At 39.0% G+C, this 23775-nt stretch overlaps 1 protein-coding gene across 1 annotated transcript; it reads left to right on the top strand.

Moving 5' to 3' along the window:
• Nucleotides 1-1074: 1074 nt before the first annotated feature.
• stc1 (stanniocalcin 1) lies at nt 1075-22908 on the top strand. Its single transcript, XM_077223720.1, has 4 exons — nt 1075-1355; nt 17463-17605; nt 18128-18339; nt 21551-22908. Exons 1-4 carry the CDS (start codon nt 1241-1243, stop codon nt 21831-21833), a joined length of 753 nt encoding a protein of 250 aa, XP_077079835.1. The 5' UTR covers nt 1075-1240; the 3' UTR covers nt 21834-22908.
• The last annotated feature ends 867 nt before the right edge of the window (nt 22909-23775 follow it).

Genomic DNA, 23775 nt, shown 5'->3' with positions numbered 1-23775 from the left:
TGCACGTGCGCCGTGCGCGAGCTTGAGTCCGCGAGTTACGAGACGCGTAAAGTCAACAATGATGGTTTCCGTGAGCCACAGGATTTGTGTCAATAACTACGCAGTTTATCTGTCAGCTAGAGACAATTCCGCCTGCTTCACCGACAATAGCGCCATTATAGTAGAGGGTCCATCAAAATGCCAAAGCGATAAAAATGCGAGTCATTTGAATAACTTCAAATGTTATTTCTCAAAGACAGTTAAGAAAAACAAAGAACGCAATACATTTGACTAAAACGCGATCCTGGTAATCACACAGTGCCAAAGCTTGTGTAGACAGTTGAAATATAATAGGCTAGATGGATTACTGAATGAAACAAAAAAAAGATAAAGAAAAACAAACTCTCATTGTTCAAAGCGAGTAATGAGATTTAGTCTTGCATTACACTAACAGGAAGGGGTTATGCCATGTCATCTACTGGGCAATTTTACTCATTTAAATCTTAATTTTAACTCTCTTTTTGATACATTATGAGGACGTGCCAGACTCTGGTTCTTTGCTGGTTTAAAAGGAGTTTGGTCACTTTTGGGCTTGTCTGCCATGATAAACGAGCCAAAACCAGCAAACCATCTATTTTTTCCCCCCTTGGTTGTATGGAACATAGTGTCTGTGTTTAGAAGCATATGATAAAGTTGCACAATATAAACTACTAGTCTGTTGTCTGTTTGCTGGTTTTAGATGGGTTTTGCACTGGGAGAGCAGCATTTACTTATTTTTTCAGTAGGGTAAAGTTGTGTTAGATCACACTTAAGCTCTGTTATATATGAGACAAGGTCAGATCTGTCTCTTTGAAGTACGTCTATTTGTATATAACAACAGTGCGCGAGGATGTGAGCGTTTTCCCCAATCACCTTTCCCAAGTCAAAAGGAACAGCAAACTTTACGCCATACGAGAAGCCCATTTAAATGCTACGGATCAATGAATGAAAGTTTGAGCTTTGGCTGTGTAAGAGCGCCTGCTGTGATGTGATTGGGCTGAGAGGCGAGCTCGTGATGCTCGGGCACATATAAAGCGCGACCTGCGCTCCTGTCATGCACGCGGCTGGAAGAAGAAACTGCTGAAGAGATCAGCCGGACAGACGGAGCCTTCATGATACTGCCCACATCACACGCATTTCCTCAACCGCACACCGCGCAACACCTAAAGGAAATCCTCTTTTACTGCCCTTCATAGAACCCCCCAGTGTCATTTAGAGAGAGATGCCGCCAAGGACCGGACTTTTGCTGCTCGCCGTGCTCATCGCCTCCGCGTATGAACTGGATCTGAACGAATCCTACTCGCCCAGGAGAGCACGCTTCTCCCACAACAGCCCCTGTAAGTAGGAAGCGTTCGGGAATAATGAGCCGGTTGTGTGCTGATGCGCATGCATTGGGCTTTTGCTTGGTGTATAGTCAGATCATATGAGAGCTGTCATCTCCTCTTTGATGAGCTCTCACCCAATGCATCTATTGACCTGCTCTGTGACAGATGTATTAGCTATATCATATTCATCATCCTCTGACCTGCATACGAGGACTCATCATATCTCATGATGAGCTGCTTTTGATGCATTGAGCGCGATGAATGAATGTGAATGATGATGATTCCGCCGTCGCTTTCAGCCTCAAAAGCAGGAGTTTCTACATTGGGGGGGGGGGGGGGAATGCTACTGCAAAAACCTGTTAATTGCTTACCTTACCACATAACGTAAAAATGCTAGCGTTTAAAGACAACAGCTTTTACGGTCAAATTCAAAGTAAAATCTATGAATTAGGCTACCCTATAATTTAAACGAATATACCTATATCTAAAAAGACACATAGGCTACACTTTTAAAATCGTGTAAATTTTAAGTAAAAAGTATGAATTGCATTAATAGTATATGTAGAGGGAAAATGTGTTGGTTGGCAATACAATAAACACATTCCTTATTATTTACTGGAAAAAAAAGTACTATATTATAGGCTATGTAGACTTTAATGGCACAATGTATGAATCTCATTATTGAAGATTAATTGCCAAATTCACTGCATGCAATCCATCACATTTGTTTAGATTTTCCACTCCGTTAATCTGGATTGGTCAACATGTCAAGAGTGCTGCTATTTTAAATAACAGAATGGTGCACTTCAGTTTGTTGAGGGTTCCAACATGCATTTGGCATGTAAAAACATAACTGGCCAAATCCTGTGTGAATATCTCTATCAATGTTAATATTTACTTCTTATTTAAAGAAAAATAATTGCATCATCATAATCATCCAATGTACTGAATATCAGTATGGCTTTACCATGCTGATATATCCTACACTATTACAGCATTATTGCTTGTGTCATAATTACATTATTTTGTGTGTTACTCTGATAGTGTTTTGCATTTGTGTGGGTGACACTGGTTCTGTCTTAATGTTATTATTAGCCACAGTTCTTCCGTTTTTATGATCTTAAAGTCATCATGTAATCTTCCATTATGGTATTAGCACATGTTACAGTAGCAAACATTTTAATAGCTTAACGTTGGTATTGACATTATATCATTTAATGGTATATCATCACTGTATTTTTTTACACTAAGTTCTGGCTACCAGGTTACTGTAAAACAAAATGGTTGTTTTTTTCTGGCATCAAATTGGACAGGTAGATTTATCAATGTACAAAGGTTCAAAAAAGGGGATCTTCACAGGAATGCTACAGAAGAACCATTTTTTGGTTCCCCAAAGAACCTTTCAGTGAACAGTTCTTTAAAAAACATGTTTTAGTGTGAAGAACATTTTAAGGTCGCACTTTATTTTACAGTACGTGCACTTATGTGTACTTACCTGACAAAATACTGGGTAATATAAGGTAAGTAAATGGTTAAGATTAGGTTTATGGGTAGGTTCAGGGTTATTACCCAGTTGTTGCGATTACTATAAGTGCATAATATGTACATGGGGAACAGGACTGTAAAATAAAGTGCTACCCATTTTAATAATCTAAAGAACCTTTTGTGGAATGGAAAGGTTCCATGGAACTATCAATCCCAATAAAGAACCTTATTTTATTTTTTTAAATGTAGAACATTCAAAATCTCAATATGGACAAAACCAAACCAGAGTGAAATCTCAAATGGTGATACAATTAAACCCTCTTATACCAAGGACAATTTAAAAATAAAAAAAGAACATTTTCAGAAACATTACATATACATTTAATCGCTACAGTGCTTTCTAAATAGATATACATCATTGTTACTAATTTTCTGTGAAAGGCTGATTCACTATATAAAAGGCTTTCCCCGGTGAGGTCATTCTATCATGTTCCAGCTCTCATCAAATACACCTGAACCAGCTGATCAAGCTCTTCTGGTTTATTTGAAAATGACAGGTGTTTTAGAACATCCCACAGCAGGTGTATAGATTATGCAGGTAGAGAATTGGAGGGTGTGCGATTCGCTTACACTAACTTTAATGGAGTAGGATGTTTTAAAGGACATTGTGTGCACCTGAAAGGGCCCAACTCTATTACAGATGCCTGAATGTTCTGACTTACTGCTCATTATATTGAAACTGAAGATCTGGTGTCAGTGTTACAAAGGGTTCTTGCTTTGTCAGTAATTAATATGCTGCAGAGAATAGCTTGTCCAAGTGTCAAATAGTGGATCTGTGAGTGGTGTGGGACGCTCAGTTCCGTTCTGTCTCTGGTCAGGACGTGAAAACCTTTGTCAAACTCCACTTGGTATTTGCATAACTTCCTGTTGTACTTAGTTGCCAGGGAGACATGTACTGACTCAGTGCTTTTGAGACAAAGCGACACTGGTGCACCAATAATTCCAAAAGAGCAAAATGAACAGTATATACTTTAGAAAACATAATTCGTAGGGCTTATTCTAAATAAAGTTGTTGTTTTATTTATTTCATTTATATGCTAAATATTATTGAGACCCGTTTTATGAAGTTCATTTTTTTACAACTGCAATTTATCTCTTGTTATCTTAAAGTCCCTCTGGTGAAAATCGAGTTTTTGATGTTGTTAATATGTCTATGTAATGTTTTTAATGTGCTTTAAGTATTTTCTTAATATTATTTTTAATATAAGGAGAGTATTTTCTCCTTAAAACTGCAGTGAACCAAAGACAGTCTCAAAAACACGGTTTGAAATCGCTGGTGTTTCTGACGTCACAAACGACCTTGTAACCAATCAGGTCAAAGTGTGATCGTCAACGAGTGGATCTCTGAGCTGAATGAGTGAGTGGAGGCGGGGATCATTTGCATATTCATAGAACCGTGTATACTAAATGAGGCAACGGTATAGAGTTACATTCAATATATTTTAAGGCATGACGAATTTTTTTCAAGGAAAAAACTTTTAAATATGTCATTTTGGTGATCAAAGATGAGTTGGACGGGATAAAACTGTCATCTGCAGGGGGACTTAAAGGCTCTTCAGTGTCAGTGCCATTGATGAAACGACCAATGGGATCTTCAAATAGTGAAAAAAATGTCCACACTTTAAACCTGAATAAGTTGGCAAAACTCAATAAATTTGAGGTTATGTACTCACACATTTAACTTAATATTATTATGTAATCTCAATTTAAGTATTTTTAGTAGTGGAAACTTGGCCCGCTTTAACTGGCAAATTCAGCAATTGTTAACTTGCTAATTGGTATAGCATAGCAATTGTTGAATATGTATGACAATTTATAACATTTAACTTATATCTGTTCTCAATCCAAACTCATGCTCCACTCGTCACCAAGATGGTAACCCTTTCAGAAATCCCAACATGACAGAAATTTCGTCTAAATTAGCATAACAAAACATTAAAAACTACTAAATCTCCCACTTAACATTAATATTGCACAAAAACATTATATAACACTTAATTTTAACATTTACTCTCCCTTTCAAGTGGCATGGCAAAGCATGCTGGGAAATAGAAATCAGTTGAATTTAAGTTTAAGTCTAAATTAAAAGAATCAAGTTCATAACCCAAAACAATGAAGCAAATTTCCAGTAAGTTTACAGTACATTCGTAAACTAATGAACTCTACTTGACATATTAAAACAATTGAAGTGGCGTCTCCAAATCTGCGAGGTACAGCTGAGTCATGCATTAGAGTCTGGTGTGAAACACTGACACTCAGGGCCACAAGTTCAAGTCAGGGTCACACGCTGTGCAAGTTGAAATCTGAACAGGTTGCTATGCAAGTGTAGAAAATGAATTATTCATTACAACAATTCATCCTATTAGTCTGTGTGTGTGATATCACCTGTCCAGAACAGTACATAGGGGCTCTGATAACTTACCCAGTTGAGGTTTTACAGCACTTGATGATACACGACTGAGTAAGAGAGAAAGCAAACACAAGACTGCGCATTGTCTATTGATGTGTTTTCTTGGATCTCAAATGAGTCCTGACCTGTCAGGGCCCATCACAGTACCCTCAAAATGATCAGAGTGAGTCGGCCAAGCTGTATTCAAGTTTCATTAGTCACAATATGTCTTATCATCATGCCTGTTTTCCCACTGCAATACAATAAGTGCTCTATGAAAGCATCAAATGCAATATCAAACCCATATTTTACACCTCTTCTCAGCCATGTGCAGTTTAAGTGAAGGGACATCTCCTTAACGGTGTGGTCCAATTCATCCGTAACCGTACTTTCCCCTGTAAGGTTACTGATGACGTCTAGAGGGGTGTCCGATGATACAAAAAAAGCCCTCTTATAATCCAATAACAGTAGCAAAATCAGGTCCCCGTATTTTCCCTGGGAGATCCAGTGTAATTTGGCTTCATCATGCATTTGAAATAAAAATATCTTATTAAAGAGGGTACTTATTATAGAAATATTATGATTAAAAATAATATAACTGAATGTAATGATTTGGACACTTAAATGTATGTTATTTGCAAATGTAGCCTATATTAAATGCAATTAGTTGAACTTAAGTGTTTTTTTTATCCACTAAAGTATAGTAGTTATCTTTATACTTCAGAATTATTTATATCATATTTGGAATATGGTTTTGACAGTATAAGTGTACTGTTGGATGTACTGTCAAGCATTTATGGTACAGTATATAAAAATATATGTTTAATGTAATTTCTATAGAAATGTATATACACATCCTGTATGTCATGTATCTGAATTAGGGCTGCACAATTAATCGCAATTAACATGAAATCGTGCTTAAACCGATTTGGTTTGTTGTGAATATGAAATCGCAAAGGCTGCGATTATTTTTTATTTGCAGCTTGTCAGGGACGGACGGCTCTGTGATCAGTAGTAAACCATCTGAAAGCACTGCGAGTTTAAGTCGCTTATAACGTGCATTTGAAAAAGCAACACACGCCAAACATCTTTCCAAACATGACAAGCAATTATGAACCTCCTGTCCAACAGAAGACAAAAAAAAAAATCGAAGTCTTTTTATTCAGCTACAGGATAGTATGATGCCCAAAGGGATTTCCTGGAATGACTGCGTTGGAGTTTCTGTTTGAGAGCGCCCTCTGGCTTTCAGATGTTATTCGGAAGCATGGCATTAGTTTTCACTGTTATTCTAATGATACTCAGCTGTATATTTCTTCACGCCCTGACGAAACTTACCAATTCACAAAATTAACGGAATGCCTAGCTGATACAAAAAAAAGAACTATTCTGAAAAAAACAGAGATACTAATTATTGGACCAAAAAACCTCCGCACGTCATACCTAGAATACTGTCTAACACTTTATGGCTGCTCTGTTAAGGCTTTGTCGTCATTTAGGAGCCTGGGTGTGCTCTTTGATACCAATCTTTCATTTGAAAAACACGTTTCTAGCATCTGTAAAACCGCATTCATTCATCTTAGAAATATATCTAAATTACAACATATGCTTTCAATGAAAAATGCGGAACAGTTAGTTCATGACCTCAAGACTAGATTATTGTAATGCTCTACTGGGTGGTTGCCCTGCACGCTAAATAAATAAACCACAGTTGGTCCAAAACGCAGCAGCAAGAGTTCTTACCAGATCCAGGAAGTATGACCATATTAGCCCGGTTCTACCATAAAGAGATTGGGGAGATATAATGATGTAAAAAAGCATTAATTTATTGACAGCCCAGCAAGCAATTATTTATAAAGTTCTTTGGCGTAGGCCCCGTCCGTAGTTCATAATCCGATGGGTAGCGGATCTGCATTTCCTGCCTGAAGACGAAGGCAGGGCTGCAGCCGACACCCCTGGGAGGTATGGACAGGACCATCCTGGTGATGGTGGGGAGGATGGAGGTAGTTGTCGCGACAGCATCTGCGAACTCAAACATGTGTAAGTACCAATCTTTGGTAACACTTTATATTACGACCCGCAAACAACTGCGTAAGTAAACCGAAATGACGGTGTACGTTTCTGTAATTGTAGTGTACTTCCGTGTAGGTATAAGGGAACAATATGTTAGGTTTTGGGTAATAAAGGGGTAACAAGCAGATATACAACCTGCAAAGAACTTCGTAAGTAAAACGAAATTACGCTGTACGTTTCTGTAATTATAGTGTACCTCCGTGTAGGTATAAGGGAACAATATATTAAGTTTTGGGTAATAAAGGGGTACAGCCAGATATACAAGCAAATTATTTATAATGAAATTATTTTAAAACTAACTGGTACCTATTCTGTTAATATATTCCAGGCAAAAATTGTACGTCTGTTGTATATAAAAGTTTTTATCACATTTCTGGCAAAATATGTTCTTGTGCAATGTAGTTACAGGGTAATTTTCACATCTGTGGGTTGTAAATTAAACGTATATATATATATATATATATATATATATGTGTGTGTATTTTATATATACATATATATATATATATATATATATATATATATATATATATATATATATGTATATATGTTATATATGTATATATATATATATGTACGCAAATAGTGTTTTTGTTTTGTATATATATATATATATATATATGGCTGTATGTAGGCTGATTTTAATTTAGAACGTACCATGTAGTACTTAGTACTTACCTTGTATTGCAATGACACTTAAATGTCAGGGCAAATATACTGTGTAATTAAAACATTTTTTTGTTTTGTTTTCTTAATAAGAGTACCTTTCTCTGTAATTACTGTGCAAATAGTGTTGTTTCGTATTGTTACATAGTAAGTAGTGTTTGTTACCCGTTTCAACTGTGTATTTACAGGGTAAGTGTAACTCCTGCGGGCTGTAAATTAAAGTGGCGCTTGTTATCCCCTTGTTCTGTGTAGTTACAGGGTAAATACAACATTAAACCAGTATGCTGAAACAGACAAACCTAGCTTCACTATAAGCATTATCAACAAATTTCTAAATTAGTACTTGTAAAAGAACAGTAGCACAATTAAACCAAAAACATTTATTAAAACAAGTTTAACAATAAACAATCACAATGTTGAAATGACATTGACACTGTACAAACGGTAAACAGAACAGAAATAATCTTGAAATCACACTGTATATATATATACGTTTAATTTACAACCCACAGATGTGAAAACTACCCTGTAACTACATTGCACAAGAACATATTTTGCCAGAAATGTGATAAAAACTTTTATATACAACAGACTTACAATTTTTGCCTGGAATATACCAACAGAATAGGTACCTGTTAGTTTTAAAATAATTACATTATAAATAATTTGCTTGTATATCTGGCTGTACCCCTTTATTACCCAAAACTTAACATATTGTTCCCTTATACCTACACGGAAGTACACTATAATTACAGAAACGTACACCGTAATTTCGTTTTACTTACGAAGTTCTTTGCAGGTTGTGTATCTGCTTGTTACCCCTTTATTACCCAAAACCTAACATATTGTTCCCTTATACCCTACACGGAAGTACACTATAATTACAGAAACGTACACCGTAATTTCGGTTTACTTACGCAGTTGTTTGCGGGTCGTAATATAAAGTGTTACCCAATCTTTTATACAGAGAGTATAAGGACATGATTGGATAGATGTGAAGGTAATAAGTGACGTAGTAATTAAGTCTTCCTGGCAGAACTATATGCTAAAGCTTTCATTTCTGTCAACACGGCATTGGCTCCCTATTAAACATTGTATAAATTAAAAAATATTGCTGATTACTTAGAAAGCACAAAATGGTTTAGCTCCCCAGTAGTCCTTCACATCTATTGCGAAAAAATTCTGGCCAGTTGATAATACCTAAGATATCAAAATCGACTGCTGGCAGTAAATCCTTTTCCTATTTAGCACCTAAACTTTGGTACAGTCTTCCTAACATTGTCCGGGATGCAGACACACTCACATAACACATTATCAACTTCTATAATTCAAATCATGTAAAAAAAGGCTGCATAAATTAGGTCAGCCAGAACCGGGAACACTTCTCATTACATCTGATGTACTTGGAGTCATTACATCATAAGAATGGCGTCTACGCTAATATTTGTCTTTATCGCAAGGTTTAATTTAATTTAATTTGTTAGATTTATATAGCGCTTTTCAAGGTACTCAAAGCGCTTTACATGGAAGGGGGAGTCTCCTCAACCACCACCAATATGCAGTATCCACCTGGATGATGCGACGGCAGCCATATTGCGCCAGAACGCCCACCACACACCAGCTTACTGGTGGTGAGGGAGACAGTGATGAAGCCAATCAGTATATGGTAGAGCTTGGATCGGGCCCAAAAAATCAAGCCCGACCCGACCCGAGCCCATGCACGTTGTGTCCGAGCCCGGCCCGGCCCGACACATTAACTGTAATTATGAGCCCGAGCCGATTTAAACCCTACCATTTTTAATACGTGGGCCGTTATAACCAGGGGCGACCCCAGATAATTTTTTAACGCAGGTGTTGAATGGGTGCTAGACCATTGACAGGGGGGAGCTGTGCAATTTTATATATACAGTATGTATATATATATATATATATATATATATATATATATAATATAAATACTATTAATAAATGTGCAAAAATTGGCCAATTAATATTTAATATTCAATTATTTTAATTATCACAATGAAAGTTTTAATTTTATTAAATTGAACAAGCACAACATTCAGTATTCAATCAAATAATCTTAAAGATTCATTATTATTAATAATGTTATTTCGACATATGTGTGCGTGCAACAAGCAAGATGTGAATTTGTAAATTCGGTGACAAGCGAGCCGAGAATTGATTTAATTTATGATGAGATGGCTATAGTTCACGTGCTATGGTGACCGCGGCTCGCCGGCGCCTCCATATCATGATTATAGTCTGCTATATTTGCTGCTTATTTATTAAATCCAGGCAATTGGTTGATGAAAATTTTATTAAAATTAAGATACAATTTATACAAAACGAAATTCACTTTAAAGAAAGCCTTTCTACAAAACAAAACATAATGAAGTGGTCAAAATCATGCCTGAACCACTCCATGTCTCCTGATATTGCGCATCCTCCTATCTACTCTGTTCACTTTCATAATCAACATAGATGGAAAAAAATAACATTATAATATTTTAATAAATATGAAACTAAATGCGCTTATTTAATGGCTACAACACGTACAGACTCTCTAGCAGCGCGCCGCACTTGCACTCAACAAAGCCAGCACATATGTTTTCACTGCCCACGACTAGTTTAAAATATTTCCATACCTCCGACTTTCCTTCATACTTGCTCAAAGTTAATTCTCCTGTTTTAATTTTTTTCTTTACTTCTTCAAGCTCCATTTTACACTTAAGCTAACCTAGGCCTACAGCACAGCGTGCGAGTGGAGGAGACGCTGCGCGTGACACGTGACGTGCTTGATCATGGGCCCGACCCGACCCGACCCGAGCATAGTGGCGGGAAATATCGGCCCGGCCCGCGGGTCGGGTCGGGCTCGGGCAGAGAATCTAAGCTCTAGTAAATGGGGATGATTAGTAGGCCATGATGGACAGAGGCCAATAGGCAAATTGGGCCAGGATGCCGGGGGTTACACTGGGATGTGGGATTTTTAATAACCACAGAGAGTCAGGACCTCGATTTAACATCTCATCCGAAGGACGGTGCTCTTTGACAGCATAGTGTCCCAGTCACTTTACTGGTGCGTTAGGACCCACACAGACCACAGGGTGAGTGCCCCCTGCTGGCCTCACTAATACCTCTTCCAGCAGCAACCTGGTTTTCTTAGGAGGTCTCCCATCCAGGTACTAACCAGGTTCAGCCCTGCTTAGCTTCAGTGGGCAACCAGTCTGTGGCTACAGGGTGATATAGCTACTGAGGTATACCACAGTCAGCCGGATCCAGGCCGTATCCAGATCTGATGAAGGACCTGCGCCTAGACACGACGACAATGCAGCCCTGAAGTGTCAACTAGACTCTCCCCTGTGAAGGCCTCCTTTCCTTCTCTTTACCTCTGTACAGATAAAACGTCATCAAAATGATTCCAGTTCGCATGGATCCGCGGAAATGACAAAAGATTATGTACTATGCAGACCAGACAAATAATTTGGTAATGTCAATTTGTAAAGAAAGACTACGCGCCTGCGCACATATATATCAGACGCGCATACCTATAAACTAAACACGAATATGCATGTGCACGCAGTCACAGTTTTCACAGATTCAAGTTTTTGAAGTTTACATGGAGATGATAACGTTTTTCTTTTTTTAAATTCAAAACTTGCACCTTGGAACCTATTTCAAAGTTTGCATTCTCAAGCCACCAAATACTGTTGTAGTGCAAATGAATGACCAGAACCCATTAAAAGTTTTCTGTTTTCAGTTACAATAGTGTTGTGTAAGCGGACCCTACGTTAATAATTAATGATCTTTAAAATGGAAGTGAATAAATCAAAACTAACTTTAGCTGGACAATAACTTTATTCTAGAGCTGCTGTAAAGCCAAAACAATCTCTGTTACATTAATTTCCTATTATCACTGTAAAGCTGCTTTGAAACAATCTATATTGTTAGAAGAGCTATATAAATGAAGGGGACTTGACTTGACTAGTGTAAATAGACACTTTGTATTAATCTACAAGTACAGTTAGTACAGTAAGTAAAAATATATATAGGCTACTTTTAAGATTTGAAGTCAACTATGAATGCACAATTAAGCACACTTCTTTTTCACAAGAGTAACTAGTCTAAAAGCACCCAAAAGGCTAAGACATGGGTCAGCTAGACACCTCAGGTTAGATCACATGAGTTTGTGCACACCACGCCACAATTTAGCTGAAAAACTTTTAGTCATGTATTAATAAAGACAACTGTTCCATTGATAAGAGAGGCCAGTCATGGAAACATTTCATCGTCACTACTTGACCAGACACCAACAGAGAGTGTAGGAAAGTGATACAACTGTATTTGATATTAAACTGTCACCCCCCTTTTTGAGAATGGACATTAAAATGCATTATTCAAACTTAAATGGTTATAATTAAATATAGACCTAAGTTTTGTTTTGTTTTAAAGAAAACACTCAGCAGATTATTGCTGAAGGGAAAGCACTTCAAAAAATGAAAGTATGAAAAAGTTATGGAAATTTAAATTTACAGTAAATCAAATAGCCTATACTGTACTTAATATTTTTTATTTTATATAAAATATATATTTTACAAAATATTTTTTCCTATAAAATTACTATAAAATCAAAGCCGTATATCTAACCAAGTTGTGTTACAAATGTGAAGTTGATATCACAAAAATTGAAGTTCCCATGAGATTTTGTTTAGGCGTAATACCAAAAATAGCCACCGGGTGACTTACATTCCATTGAATTTAATTGTATGCATTCTGCCATAACAAATTCAAAATTTCTGTCCAAATATCACTTCTGTCACAAAAAAATGGAACCTTGAGACTCAGACCTTTCTGACAATATATCTTTTGGAAGACGAACTCGACGAAAGACTTTGCTCTGGTTGAACATTCTGCGTGAAAGACACAGTGCCCTGTAACGGCGCACCGGCAGGGAACGACTGGTCTGAACACACTAGAACCCTCCTTAGAGGCGGCGAGCGTCCCTCGGGAAAGCACTCGCCAGACCCTTCTACGCCCTGTTTCGGCAGGGTTAGTAGGACGGGCCCCTGAGGGCGCCGGGAGAGACAGGGCACCCTTAAGGGAGGTGAACGCAAGTCTCTCTCGGCGGGGACCCCCCTCAGATTTCCTTTGAGCAGGTCGGCCTGAAAAGCCTGCATAAAAGTCATCGTATGCAAACATGCAGCCGCCTGCCGAGCCACCGAGTAAGCCTTCCCCACCAGCACAGAGGTATATATATTTATTTATTTATTTATTTTTTGGTGGAAGAGCCGGTGCTTTAAGTGAAGACGATGAAGCAGGAGAGAGATAGCTCGCGAGCGTCTCCTCCGCCTAGAGTATCGTCACATAACCAGCAGATTTAGCACCAACAATGTTACCATAAGCATTGGACTGATTTGTGTAAATTCTGCTTGAAACCGGTCTAACCCAGGTCTTTGAAACCTCAGCATGAAGATCTGGGAAGAACGGTAAGCACCGGCTAGAAGGTTGAGGTCGTGCAGACAGAAATCTATCATCTAGATTGCTTTTAATTCTAGAAACCTGTCTATCAGCTGGCCACTTGATACTATTTTTTTTTAATTTTTTTTTTAGCTTTTCAACAGCCCGAGATAATACATCCATCAAACCTTCTTCATTTGCAGTATAATGTGATAAACTAGTTTTCTCTGATGCAAAACGTTCGACATCCAGCTCGTCAGAACTGGAAAATCTCAATTCAACATCATCATGTGCCTCCACCCGGGCAGAAGTAACCGCCGCAGCGCGTGCTTCCAGAGCCGGGTGAGAGGCACTAGATCTCGTCGGAGATAGCTGAGATAGGGCGGAGCCCGTCTCAACGTCGCCAGCGAGATCAATCTGCGAGCCCCAAGACAAGCGCCGCCGCTCTGCCTCAACAGAAGCAGGACCCGAGCCTCGGGGAGCTCGCAGCAAATCACTCTCCTCGAAGAGCGATCGCCGCGAGCGCAGAGTTCTCAAGGGAAAACGCTCGCAATGCTGACAATCGACTCCCTCGAGAGCCGACTGGGCATTGCTGCACTCCCAAACAAGCCACACTTAGCTCGTGTGAATCCCCACCCGTGATGTACCGAGTACAGGGGGGAACACACTTCTTATACTGCTCGCTCATATTGGTTTTTTTATATAAAATATATATAGTGAAAACTCCTGACAAAACAGACAAACACAATCGACAGATTCAGACACACACAGAGCTGCTGAAGTAACTAAAGCTGGCGTATTGTGTACTCAGGGGATATTTATAGCTTCCTGGTCGATGACGTCACTCGCCGTACGCTCATTCTCTCCATTGACTGATTTCATTCATGGTTCAGACGCGTCACGCTGAGGGCGTTCCCACTGCGATTTCACGCAGCGGTAGTCCCTGAAGGGGAACTACTAAAATATGAGATGTAATAAAAAAGGCGATAAAAAAGATATTATCATACCACTCGTTACAACCGAGGTATGCAGCAAGGCATTTGTGAAGCCACAACACGCACAACCTTGAGGCGGATGGCCTACAACAGCAGAAGACCCCACCGGGTACCACTCATTTCCACTACAAAGAAGAAAAAGAGGCTACAATATGCAAGAGCTCACCAAAATTGGACAGTTGAAGACTGGAAAAATGTTGCCTGTTCTGATGAGTCTCGATTTCTGTTGAGACATTCAGATGGTAGAGTCAGAATTTGGCGTAAACAGAGTGAGAACATGGATCCATCATGCCTTGTTACCACTGTGCAGGCTGGTGGTGATGGTGTAATTGTGTGGGGGATGTTTTCTTGGCACACTTTAGGCCCCGTAGTGCCAATTGGGCAATATTTAAATGCCACGGCCTACCTGAGCATAGTTTCTGACCATGTCCATCCCTTTATGGCCACCATGTACCCATCCTCTGATGGCTACTTCCAGCAGGATAATGCACCATGTCACAAAGCTCGAATCATTTCAAATTGGTTTCTTGAACATGACAATGAGTTCACTGTACTAAAATGGCCCCCACAGTCACCAGATCTCAAACCAATAGAGCATCTTTGGGATGTGGTGGAACGGGAGCTTCGTGCCCTGGATGTGCATCCCACAAATCTCCATCAACTGCAAGATGCTATCCGATCAATATGGGACAACATTTCTAAAGAATGCTTTCAGCACCTTGTTGAATCAATGCCATGTAGAATTAAGGCAGTTCTGAAGGCGAAAGGGGGTCAAACACAGTATTAGTATGGTGTTCCTAATAATCCTTTAGGTGAGTGTATATATATTATACTTTTTAGAGGATAATATTATTTTATATATTTTTTTCTTGACAAATACTAGATTATACGTTTTATTATGAACTTTTAGCATGAAAACCAAAGTTTCAATTATTAAAAGTGTGTGTGTGTTGACTTTTTGTGACAAAGGTCAGAACTCCTGTTATGATGTAGATTTGTTGAGGTGTACTCTTGTCATAAATTCATCTTTTATTGTTCCTACAATTTGTAACAAAAAACAGTGCTAAAATATCTATTTGGGAGTCTTAGACCTTTCCAACGATATACAGTCTGTCATGATTAGATAGAGTTAGAAAATAGTTAGAAATAGAGTTCTCAGTTGTGTTTCGTTGAAGTATCAACTTGGTCTTGGATGCTTCTCCTTAAATGCCCTTGGATGATTAAACCCTTAAATGTGCATAATAGTGGTGCTTTACTTTTTACAAATTGGTCCCATTTACTTTCAATGTAATTTTCTCAATGTAACCCTGATTTTAGTTTTTGTGGTAATCAGCATTATGTCACAAGTGCTGTCAATTGAGTTTAACTTGCATTGAACCTGGAATATTCTATTAATGTGCAGATTGAGCAAATGGCTTTAACAGAATGTACTTCTGAGATCTTGCCCTAACCTGCTCCTCTGGACAATAGACATATTCACTGAATGACATTTGGGGGGGTTTCTGGTTATATCAGAAGTCTGCCTTTTGCCAGGAGCATTGACACACAGCAACACAGTCTATTTTTCCTTCAGATTCAAAAGTGAGTGTGTAGTAACACCAGTCTCTATAACACACACACACACACTTGAGGTTGTTTCTCGGCGTGGCATGGGATCCCGGCCCCACAGGCTGCGAGTTTGTGCTGCAAATTTTTATAGTCTTTGAGGCGGAACTGTTGGAGGTGGTGGTTTTGGCCCTTTTACTCACCCCGCTGAACATTATTGTCTTGTCACATGTAAGGTTAATGGAAATAATGGGTATTGTGCCAAAAGAGACAGTCAGCAGAACCCAATATAGAGTGGCACACATGCCCTACACCCCTCTCTCTCTCACTCTCTGACGACGGGGGCAAACACAGGGCACAGAATGTCCAGACTACTACAAGAACCCCTCAAGGACTGCAGTGGGTATTCTTCATTTATTGGGTCACAGTTCCAAGAACAGAAAAATGGCTGGAATACCCATAAAATTTATGGCAGAGAGTGGAGTGGAGTAATGACGCCAATGCTTGGCTCAGTTATTATACATTTCAGGTTGTCAAGTGGCTAGTCAAGCTTGTTGTTATTTGTCCTTTTAAGACGAAATTTGGCTTGATATCAGAACTGAATGGAAATTCACACCATGTCACACATAAAACCCTAGTACTCGTGGAGCGTTCCCGTATTGTACAACTGTTCCCCTTTAAACTGGATGGTATTTAAACATTCCGTGAGCTGGAAGGTGATAATGAGAACGTGTCCCCTTAAAAATGATCCCATGTTCACTTGTAAGCAAGCTGAGAAATTAATTATCTTGCCTAAATGGTTTTACAAGTTTATTGGTACACACAATGTGTTTCTACTTAAATAATTTCCCATGAGAATATGTTCCAGCATTAACTGCCCCATACTTCCACACTGGAAGTCCAAACTGTCTCCAAAGACTGCTCTCTCAATAACCCTAAATGGGTTTTCTCCAGACCTCTGTTCTTTGAGACTGTACAAGCTGAACTATCCATGTAATAGAAGGAAGTTAGTTTATTTCATTGACTGCAAAGAGAATTACGGATGGATGGATGGATGGAAGGATGGATGATGGATTGATGGATGGATGGATACATGGATGGATGGATGGATGGATGGATGATGGATTGATGGATGGATGGATGGATGGATGGATGGATGGATGGATGGATGATGGATGGATGGATGGATGGATGGATGGATACATGAATGATGGATGGATGGATTGATGGATGGATGGATGGATGGATGGATTGATGGATGGATACATGGATGGATACATCGATGGATACATGGATGGAGTACATATGTATATTTCCAATTATTTCTGGTTTGGACTTGCCAGATATTTTTGCAGTCATTTATGATTTGATCAACTGACAATACAATAGGGATAAATGTGGTCAAAAATGCTTTTAGGTTCTTGTATTGTAACAGTGGTTTTCTTTTTGCAGCGGATGTGACACGCTGCCTGAACAGTGCACTCCAGGTGGGCTGCGGTGCCTTCGCATGTCTTGAAAACTCAACGTGTGACACAGATGGCATGCATGACATCTGCAAGTCCTTTCTCTACAGTGCTGCTAAATTCGACACTCAGGTATGTGTTTGTATACAATTCATGGCAAAGTACAATAGCGATATGTCAGTTCATCGATGGAAACACAATATCCTATTGATGTCAAATCACCTATTCAGCAGACAGGACGAACCTAAGAAGCACTAGGATTGGATGAATCCTGTCAAATGATTGCTGCTGATTTCCACAGAGATGCGAGTGTACTCTGAAAGGCCTGATGGGAGCTATTATTTTCAAAAGTTTTTATTACAGAGTCATTTATAACGGCATTCTTAATTGATTAGTCTTGTATAGAATATGCCACACTAAATGTTGCCTTAGTTTGTCACCCACCTCAAGCAAAGTTCTTATTACCAAATTACTTTATGAACTAATTCCTCAAAAAGAACTGGTTCAAAAGAATGACTTGTTTGAGAATCATTTCTACTTTTTACTGCCCAAGGTTCCGCTTAATTAAAACTAAAACCTCTCCAGTTTCATGAGATGGATTGAAGTCCCTGTTCAGGCCTGTGCTTGACATGTAGTTTCCTGTTCATTTTGCAGGGAAAGGCTTTTGTGAAAGAAAGCTTGAAGTGCATCGCCAATGGCATCACTTCCAAGATCTTTCTAACAGTCAGACGGTGTTCCACCTTCCAGAGGATGATATTGGAGGTTCAAGAGGAGTGTTACAGCAAGTTGGACATTTGTAAAGTGGCCAAATCAAACCCAGAAGCCATTGCAGAGGTGGCTCAACTACCCAGCCACTTTCCCAACAGGTAAGACTCTTGAACAGAATTAAAAGATTCCATCTTATGGTGTATACAAAAACACAGAAGGGGTTTCAGGATTGTTGACCTTACCATTATGCCAAATTTGGGAATTAAAGAATCAGTTAGGTGGATTCACTTGTGCAAAAGTACTTTTATTTGTAATGAATGTGTACTTGTACTGTACTTCAAATCTTAAAAGTATATTTAAAAAAAACAACAACACACACTTAAGTATAAAGTGCACTATTAACACACTCAAGTGTACTTGTTTTTCACAAGGATTATTGAACAAGGCCTAATTGAGTTGCTTGTGTACGATTTAGCAGTGGTGAACAGTGACATATAAAGGATAAGGGTGTAAATCGGTCATTTTGTCACGATACAATTCTTTTAGCCTCTATATGATTACTATTTGCTTAGATTCAGGGGTAAATTGATCGATATCACAATGTTATGTGCCTATTTTACACAACCAGTCAGATTAATATACATATGCAAGCAACCAAATTATATAACATGAACATTTAACTGGAATATAAAATAAAAAAAATAAAATAAAAAAAAATAAATAAAAAAAATATATATATATATATACAGGTCCTTCTCAAAAAATTAGCATATTGTGATAAAGTTCATTATTTTCCATAATGTAATGATAAAAATTAAACTTTCATATATTTTATATTCATTGCACACCAACTGAAATATTTCAGGTCTTTTATTGTTTTAATACTGATGATTTTGGCATACAGCTCATGAAAACCCAAAATTCCTGTCTCAAAAAATTAGCATATTTCATCCGACCAATAAAAGAAGTGTTTTTTATACAAAAAAAAAAAGTCAACCTTCAAATAATTATGTTCAGTTATGCACCCAATAGTCAATACTTGGTCGGGAATCCTTTTGCAGAAATGACTGCTTCAATGCGGCGTGGCATGGAGGCAATCAGCCTGTGGCACTGCTGAGGTGTTATGGAGGCCCAGGATGCTTCGATAGCGGCCTTAAGCTCATCCAGAGTGTTGGGTCTTGCGTCTCTCAACTTTCTCTTCACAATATCCCACAGATTCTCTATGGGGTTCAGGTCAGGAGAGTTGGCAGGCCAATTGAGCACAGTTATACCATGGTCAGTAAACCATTTACCAGTGGTTTTGGCACTGTGAGCAGGTGCCAGGTCGTGCTGAAAAATGAAATCTTCATCTCCATAAAGCTTTTCAGCAGATGGAAGCATGAAGTGCTCCAAAATCTCCTGATAGCTAGCTGCATTGACCCTGCCCTTGATAAAACCCAGTGGACCAACACCAGCAGCTGACATGGCACCCCAGACCATCACTGACTGTGGGTACTTGACACTGGACTTCAGGCATTTTGGCATTTCCTTCTCCCCAGTCTTCCTCCAGACTCTGGCACCTTGATTTCCGAATGACATGCAAAACTGAGCAACAGTCCAGTGCTGCTTCTCTGTAGCCCAGGTCAGGCGCTTCTGCCGCTGTTTCTGGTTCAAAAGTGGCTTGACCTGGGGAATACGGCACCTGTAGCCCATTTCCTGCACACGCCTGTGCACGGTGGCTCTGGATGTTTCTACTCCAGACTCAGTCCACTGCTTCCGCAGGTCCCCCAACGTCTGGAATCGGTCCTTCTCCACAATCTTCCTCAGGGTACGGTCACCTCTTCTCGTTGTGCAGCGTTTTTTGCCACACTTTTTCCTTCCCACAGACTTCCCACTGAGGTGCCTTGATACAGCACTCTGGGAACAGCCTATTTGTTCAGAAATTTCTTTCTGTGTCTTACCCTCTTGCTTGAGGGTGTCAATGATGGCCTTCTGGACAGCAGTCAGGTCGCCAGTCTTACCCATGATTGCGGTTTTGAGTAATGAAACAGGCTGGGAGTTTTTAAAAGCCTCAGGAATCTTTTGCAGGTGTTTAGAGTTAATTAGTTGATTCAGATGATTAGGTTAATTGCTCGTTTAGAGACCCTTTTCATGATATGCTAATTTTTTGAGACAGGAATTTTGGGTTTTCATGAGCTGTATGCCAAAATCATCAGTATTAAAACAATAAAAGACCTGAAATATTTCAGTTGGTGTGCAATGAATCTAAAATATATGAAAGTTTAATTTGTATCATTACATTATGGAAAATAATTAACTTTATCACAATATGCTAATTTTTTGAGAAGGACCTGTATAGTGCAAACTCCGCAAGTGTCCAATGAGGTAGATAGTATACGCCTTCATTGTTATCTGTCATGAGCTTGCTAGAAAAATTCACTGATTTTGTGGCAGCAACTAATATTTTAATAAATAATGATTTGTGTCATTTGAGAACGATTTTAGCACATTCTTTCGTTTCAGATTACCCGCATTATGCAGCTTTCTAATGTAGCTTAAAGGGTTAGTTCACCCAAAAATGAAAATTAAGTCATTAATTACTCACCCCCATGCTGTACCAACCCCGTAAGACCTTCGTTCATCTTCGAAACACAAATGAAGATATTTTTGATTAAATCTGAGAGGTGGATCATTGCTACATAGGCTGCCAGAGGGAATGAAACTTGATGGCCCAGAAAGTCATTAAAGAAGATGTTTAAATATTCCATGTGCCTACAGTGGCTCAACTATAAGTTTATCAAGCGACGAGAATACTTTTTTTCCGAAAAAAAAAACATAAATAACGACTTTATTCGACTACTCCTTTTCTTCCTTGTGGGCCTGAGACGAGAGTTCAAGAGATTTCCACGACGCATGCGCGAGAACTGAACAAGAAGTATTAGAAGAAGAACGTCCTCTTCTCAGTTCTCGCGCATGCGTCGTGGAAATCTCTTGTACTCTCGTCTCAGGCCCACAAGGAAGAAAAGGAATAGTCGAATAAAGTCGTTATTTATGGGGGTTTTTTCGGGAAAAAAGTAGTCTCGTCGCTTGATAAACTTATAGTTGAGCCACTGTAGGCACATGGAATATTTAAACATGTTCTTTAATGACTTTCTGGGCCGTCAAGTTTCATTCCCTCTGGCAGCCTATGTAGCAGTGATCCACCTCTCAGATTTAATCAAAAATATCTTCATTTGTGTTCCGAAGATGAACGAAGGTCTTACTGGGTTGATACAGCAGGGGGGTGAGTAATTAATGACTTAATTTTCATTTTTGGGTGAACTAACCCTTTAACCGTCAAATTTGTTGACGCAACCCGGCTCAGTGTGAGTTTTCTCTGTCTCGCTGCAGGTTTTATGGGAAACTACTGCAGAGTCTGATGGAGTGTGACGATGAAACAGTGGACCTGGTGAGGGCAAATCTGTTGACCCGATTAGGGCCCGAGATCACCATGCTCTTCCAGCTACTGCAGAACAAGCCGTGTCCGTCTGCTGCAGTTCCTACTGGAATGGAGGCTCGTGGTGGGTGGCGGTGGTCTGTCAGTCCCCATGAATACAAGCACCAGCCAAATCTACGCAACAGAGATGCCTCCAATCTCTTTGGCAAGAAACGCAACATTGGTGACAGCTCTTAACTTCAGACCAATTTGCCAGTCCAAACTTAGCCATCCAGCACACATACACACACACACACACACACACACACAAAAAAAAAAGCAAGACAAAACATTGGTTTATTTTCCAAGGCTATACAGGGACACATTCCTTCTCAACTGGAAAAAGGCATGCACCAGTGCGAAAACATCTCGAATGTCAAATTCTATGTTTATCATTTCATATTCGATGAAAAGCGTTTTACGCATTATTTCGAGGGGAACTCGGCCTGGTTTACAGACCGATCCGTGTGTCGTCGTGAAATCTAGCGGGAGTCATCCAGGCCATAATGTAGAAAGCTCTTAGATAGACTTATTTCCATGAAAATATCTCTAGAAACGAAAGAAAAATATATAAAAAAAACGATAAATAGCCATTTGTATATGAAATATATCTTACAGAGATTACAGCAACAAAAATGTATCTGTATATAAACTGAATCTTGCGTTGATGTGAAATAGTTGGCATGTGTTATAGAAATAAGAGTGTACTATTTATTTATTAACAGATATTTTACTACTACTTTAGCTGTTAATCTCAAATTGCCACTAGCCTTTTTGTGAAACTCTCCCATTTGGTGAGAGCTATCTTTAAAGATCTATGTGCAGGAATTCATTAAAATACCAAAAAACTGAAGTTCACTTCAAACGCCGTAAATCATAAGCATCGAGTACAGCAACAGTAGATGTCAGCAATCCACACTGGACGACCAGTCATTATTTATAAAACGAGTTAGACATGCACAGGAAGGGAGAGATAACCTCTCTTCACATTCCTTCGGCTTCGTTTCTTTAGCTTTTTTCCCCACATTTTCTTGACTCTTAGATCGTCTCTCTACTTATGATCTGTTCAAGTAGTACAAATTAACTCTGAGAGGAAATTCAGTTCGAAGCTCTGTTAGCGCTACGTCTAAACACATATTTTGGCCAACTTATTGGACAGATGAACAAATTACTCCCTGGTGAATATGACATGCAGAAGTGAGTTCAAGCGCGCTGTTCCCAGCATTGCTGGGACGACAAACAAAACAAAAAGAAAAAAAATCACAAAAAAAAATCTAAATGTCTATTTAAAAACGTATTAATTGACTTATTAATATTTATTTTCTTACTATATTATTTAAATGTTTATTTTATTACGTTTCTGTGGGCAATATTAGTTCATTCAGCAAGCATCGGTTTACAGATATTGTGCTTTTTAATTGCTTAGGCGTCCGTTTTGGGAGCTGTTTTAAATTTATTTAATCAATCACTTTATTTAGTCATTCTGAGTTGACTGTACAAGACCCATGTAATGACTCTGTGCTGGTCATGGGGGAACACGCTGGTCATACGAGTCAGGCGGATGTTATATGGGACCACTATAATACAAACTTTGTCAAAAGTTTATTGAGCATTGCCACATGCTGTGTATACTTTCAGGGTTAATCAGCTATATAGAGTATATCATTAGCTTTAACGGAGTAACTGACATCCAGTATTTCATAGCGCTGGAGGGCGATGCGGTTCAGCCATCGTACGTGATGCGCGAGTGGTTAATTTGGGGCAAAGTGTTTTCCCAAGCCATTCTCGACACTATGCAATATACAATGTTTCGGAAAGGCCTATTTCTCCCAGGGTGAAAGGAGAAGATCTCTTTTGTAAGTGCTTCTTGGGGAAGTTCAGATTTGCAAAGACTGGAGGGCAGCGTTTGGCTTGGGAATGACTGAGGAGCGAAGGGCCAAATCCAATCAAACTACCGCAAAACCACTTTTCAACTAGTCCCGTCCAAATGTAACCATTAAAATGACCAATTTGAATCCCTAAATTCTTTTGAAAAACACAGACTGACCATTAAACGGCTTGTTTTATGGTGAACTAACGCTGGCGCCATATTGGTACTGTGGTGATAATACAGCAGTTTGATTGAATTGGACCCAAAGAC

The sequence above is a fragment of the Siphateles boraxobius genome, unplaced genomic scaffold, assembly GCF_051911475.1.
Source record: "Siphateles boraxobius isolate OS27281-9 unplaced genomic scaffold, OSU_SipBor_1 9, whole genome shotgun sequence".
Taxonomy (NCBI): Eukaryota; Metazoa; Chordata; class Actinopteri; order Cypriniformes; family Leuciscidae; genus Siphateles; species Siphateles boraxobius.
The sequence above is the reverse complement of the archived record's forward strand: the minus strand, read 5'-3'. Positions and strand labels throughout refer to the sequence as shown.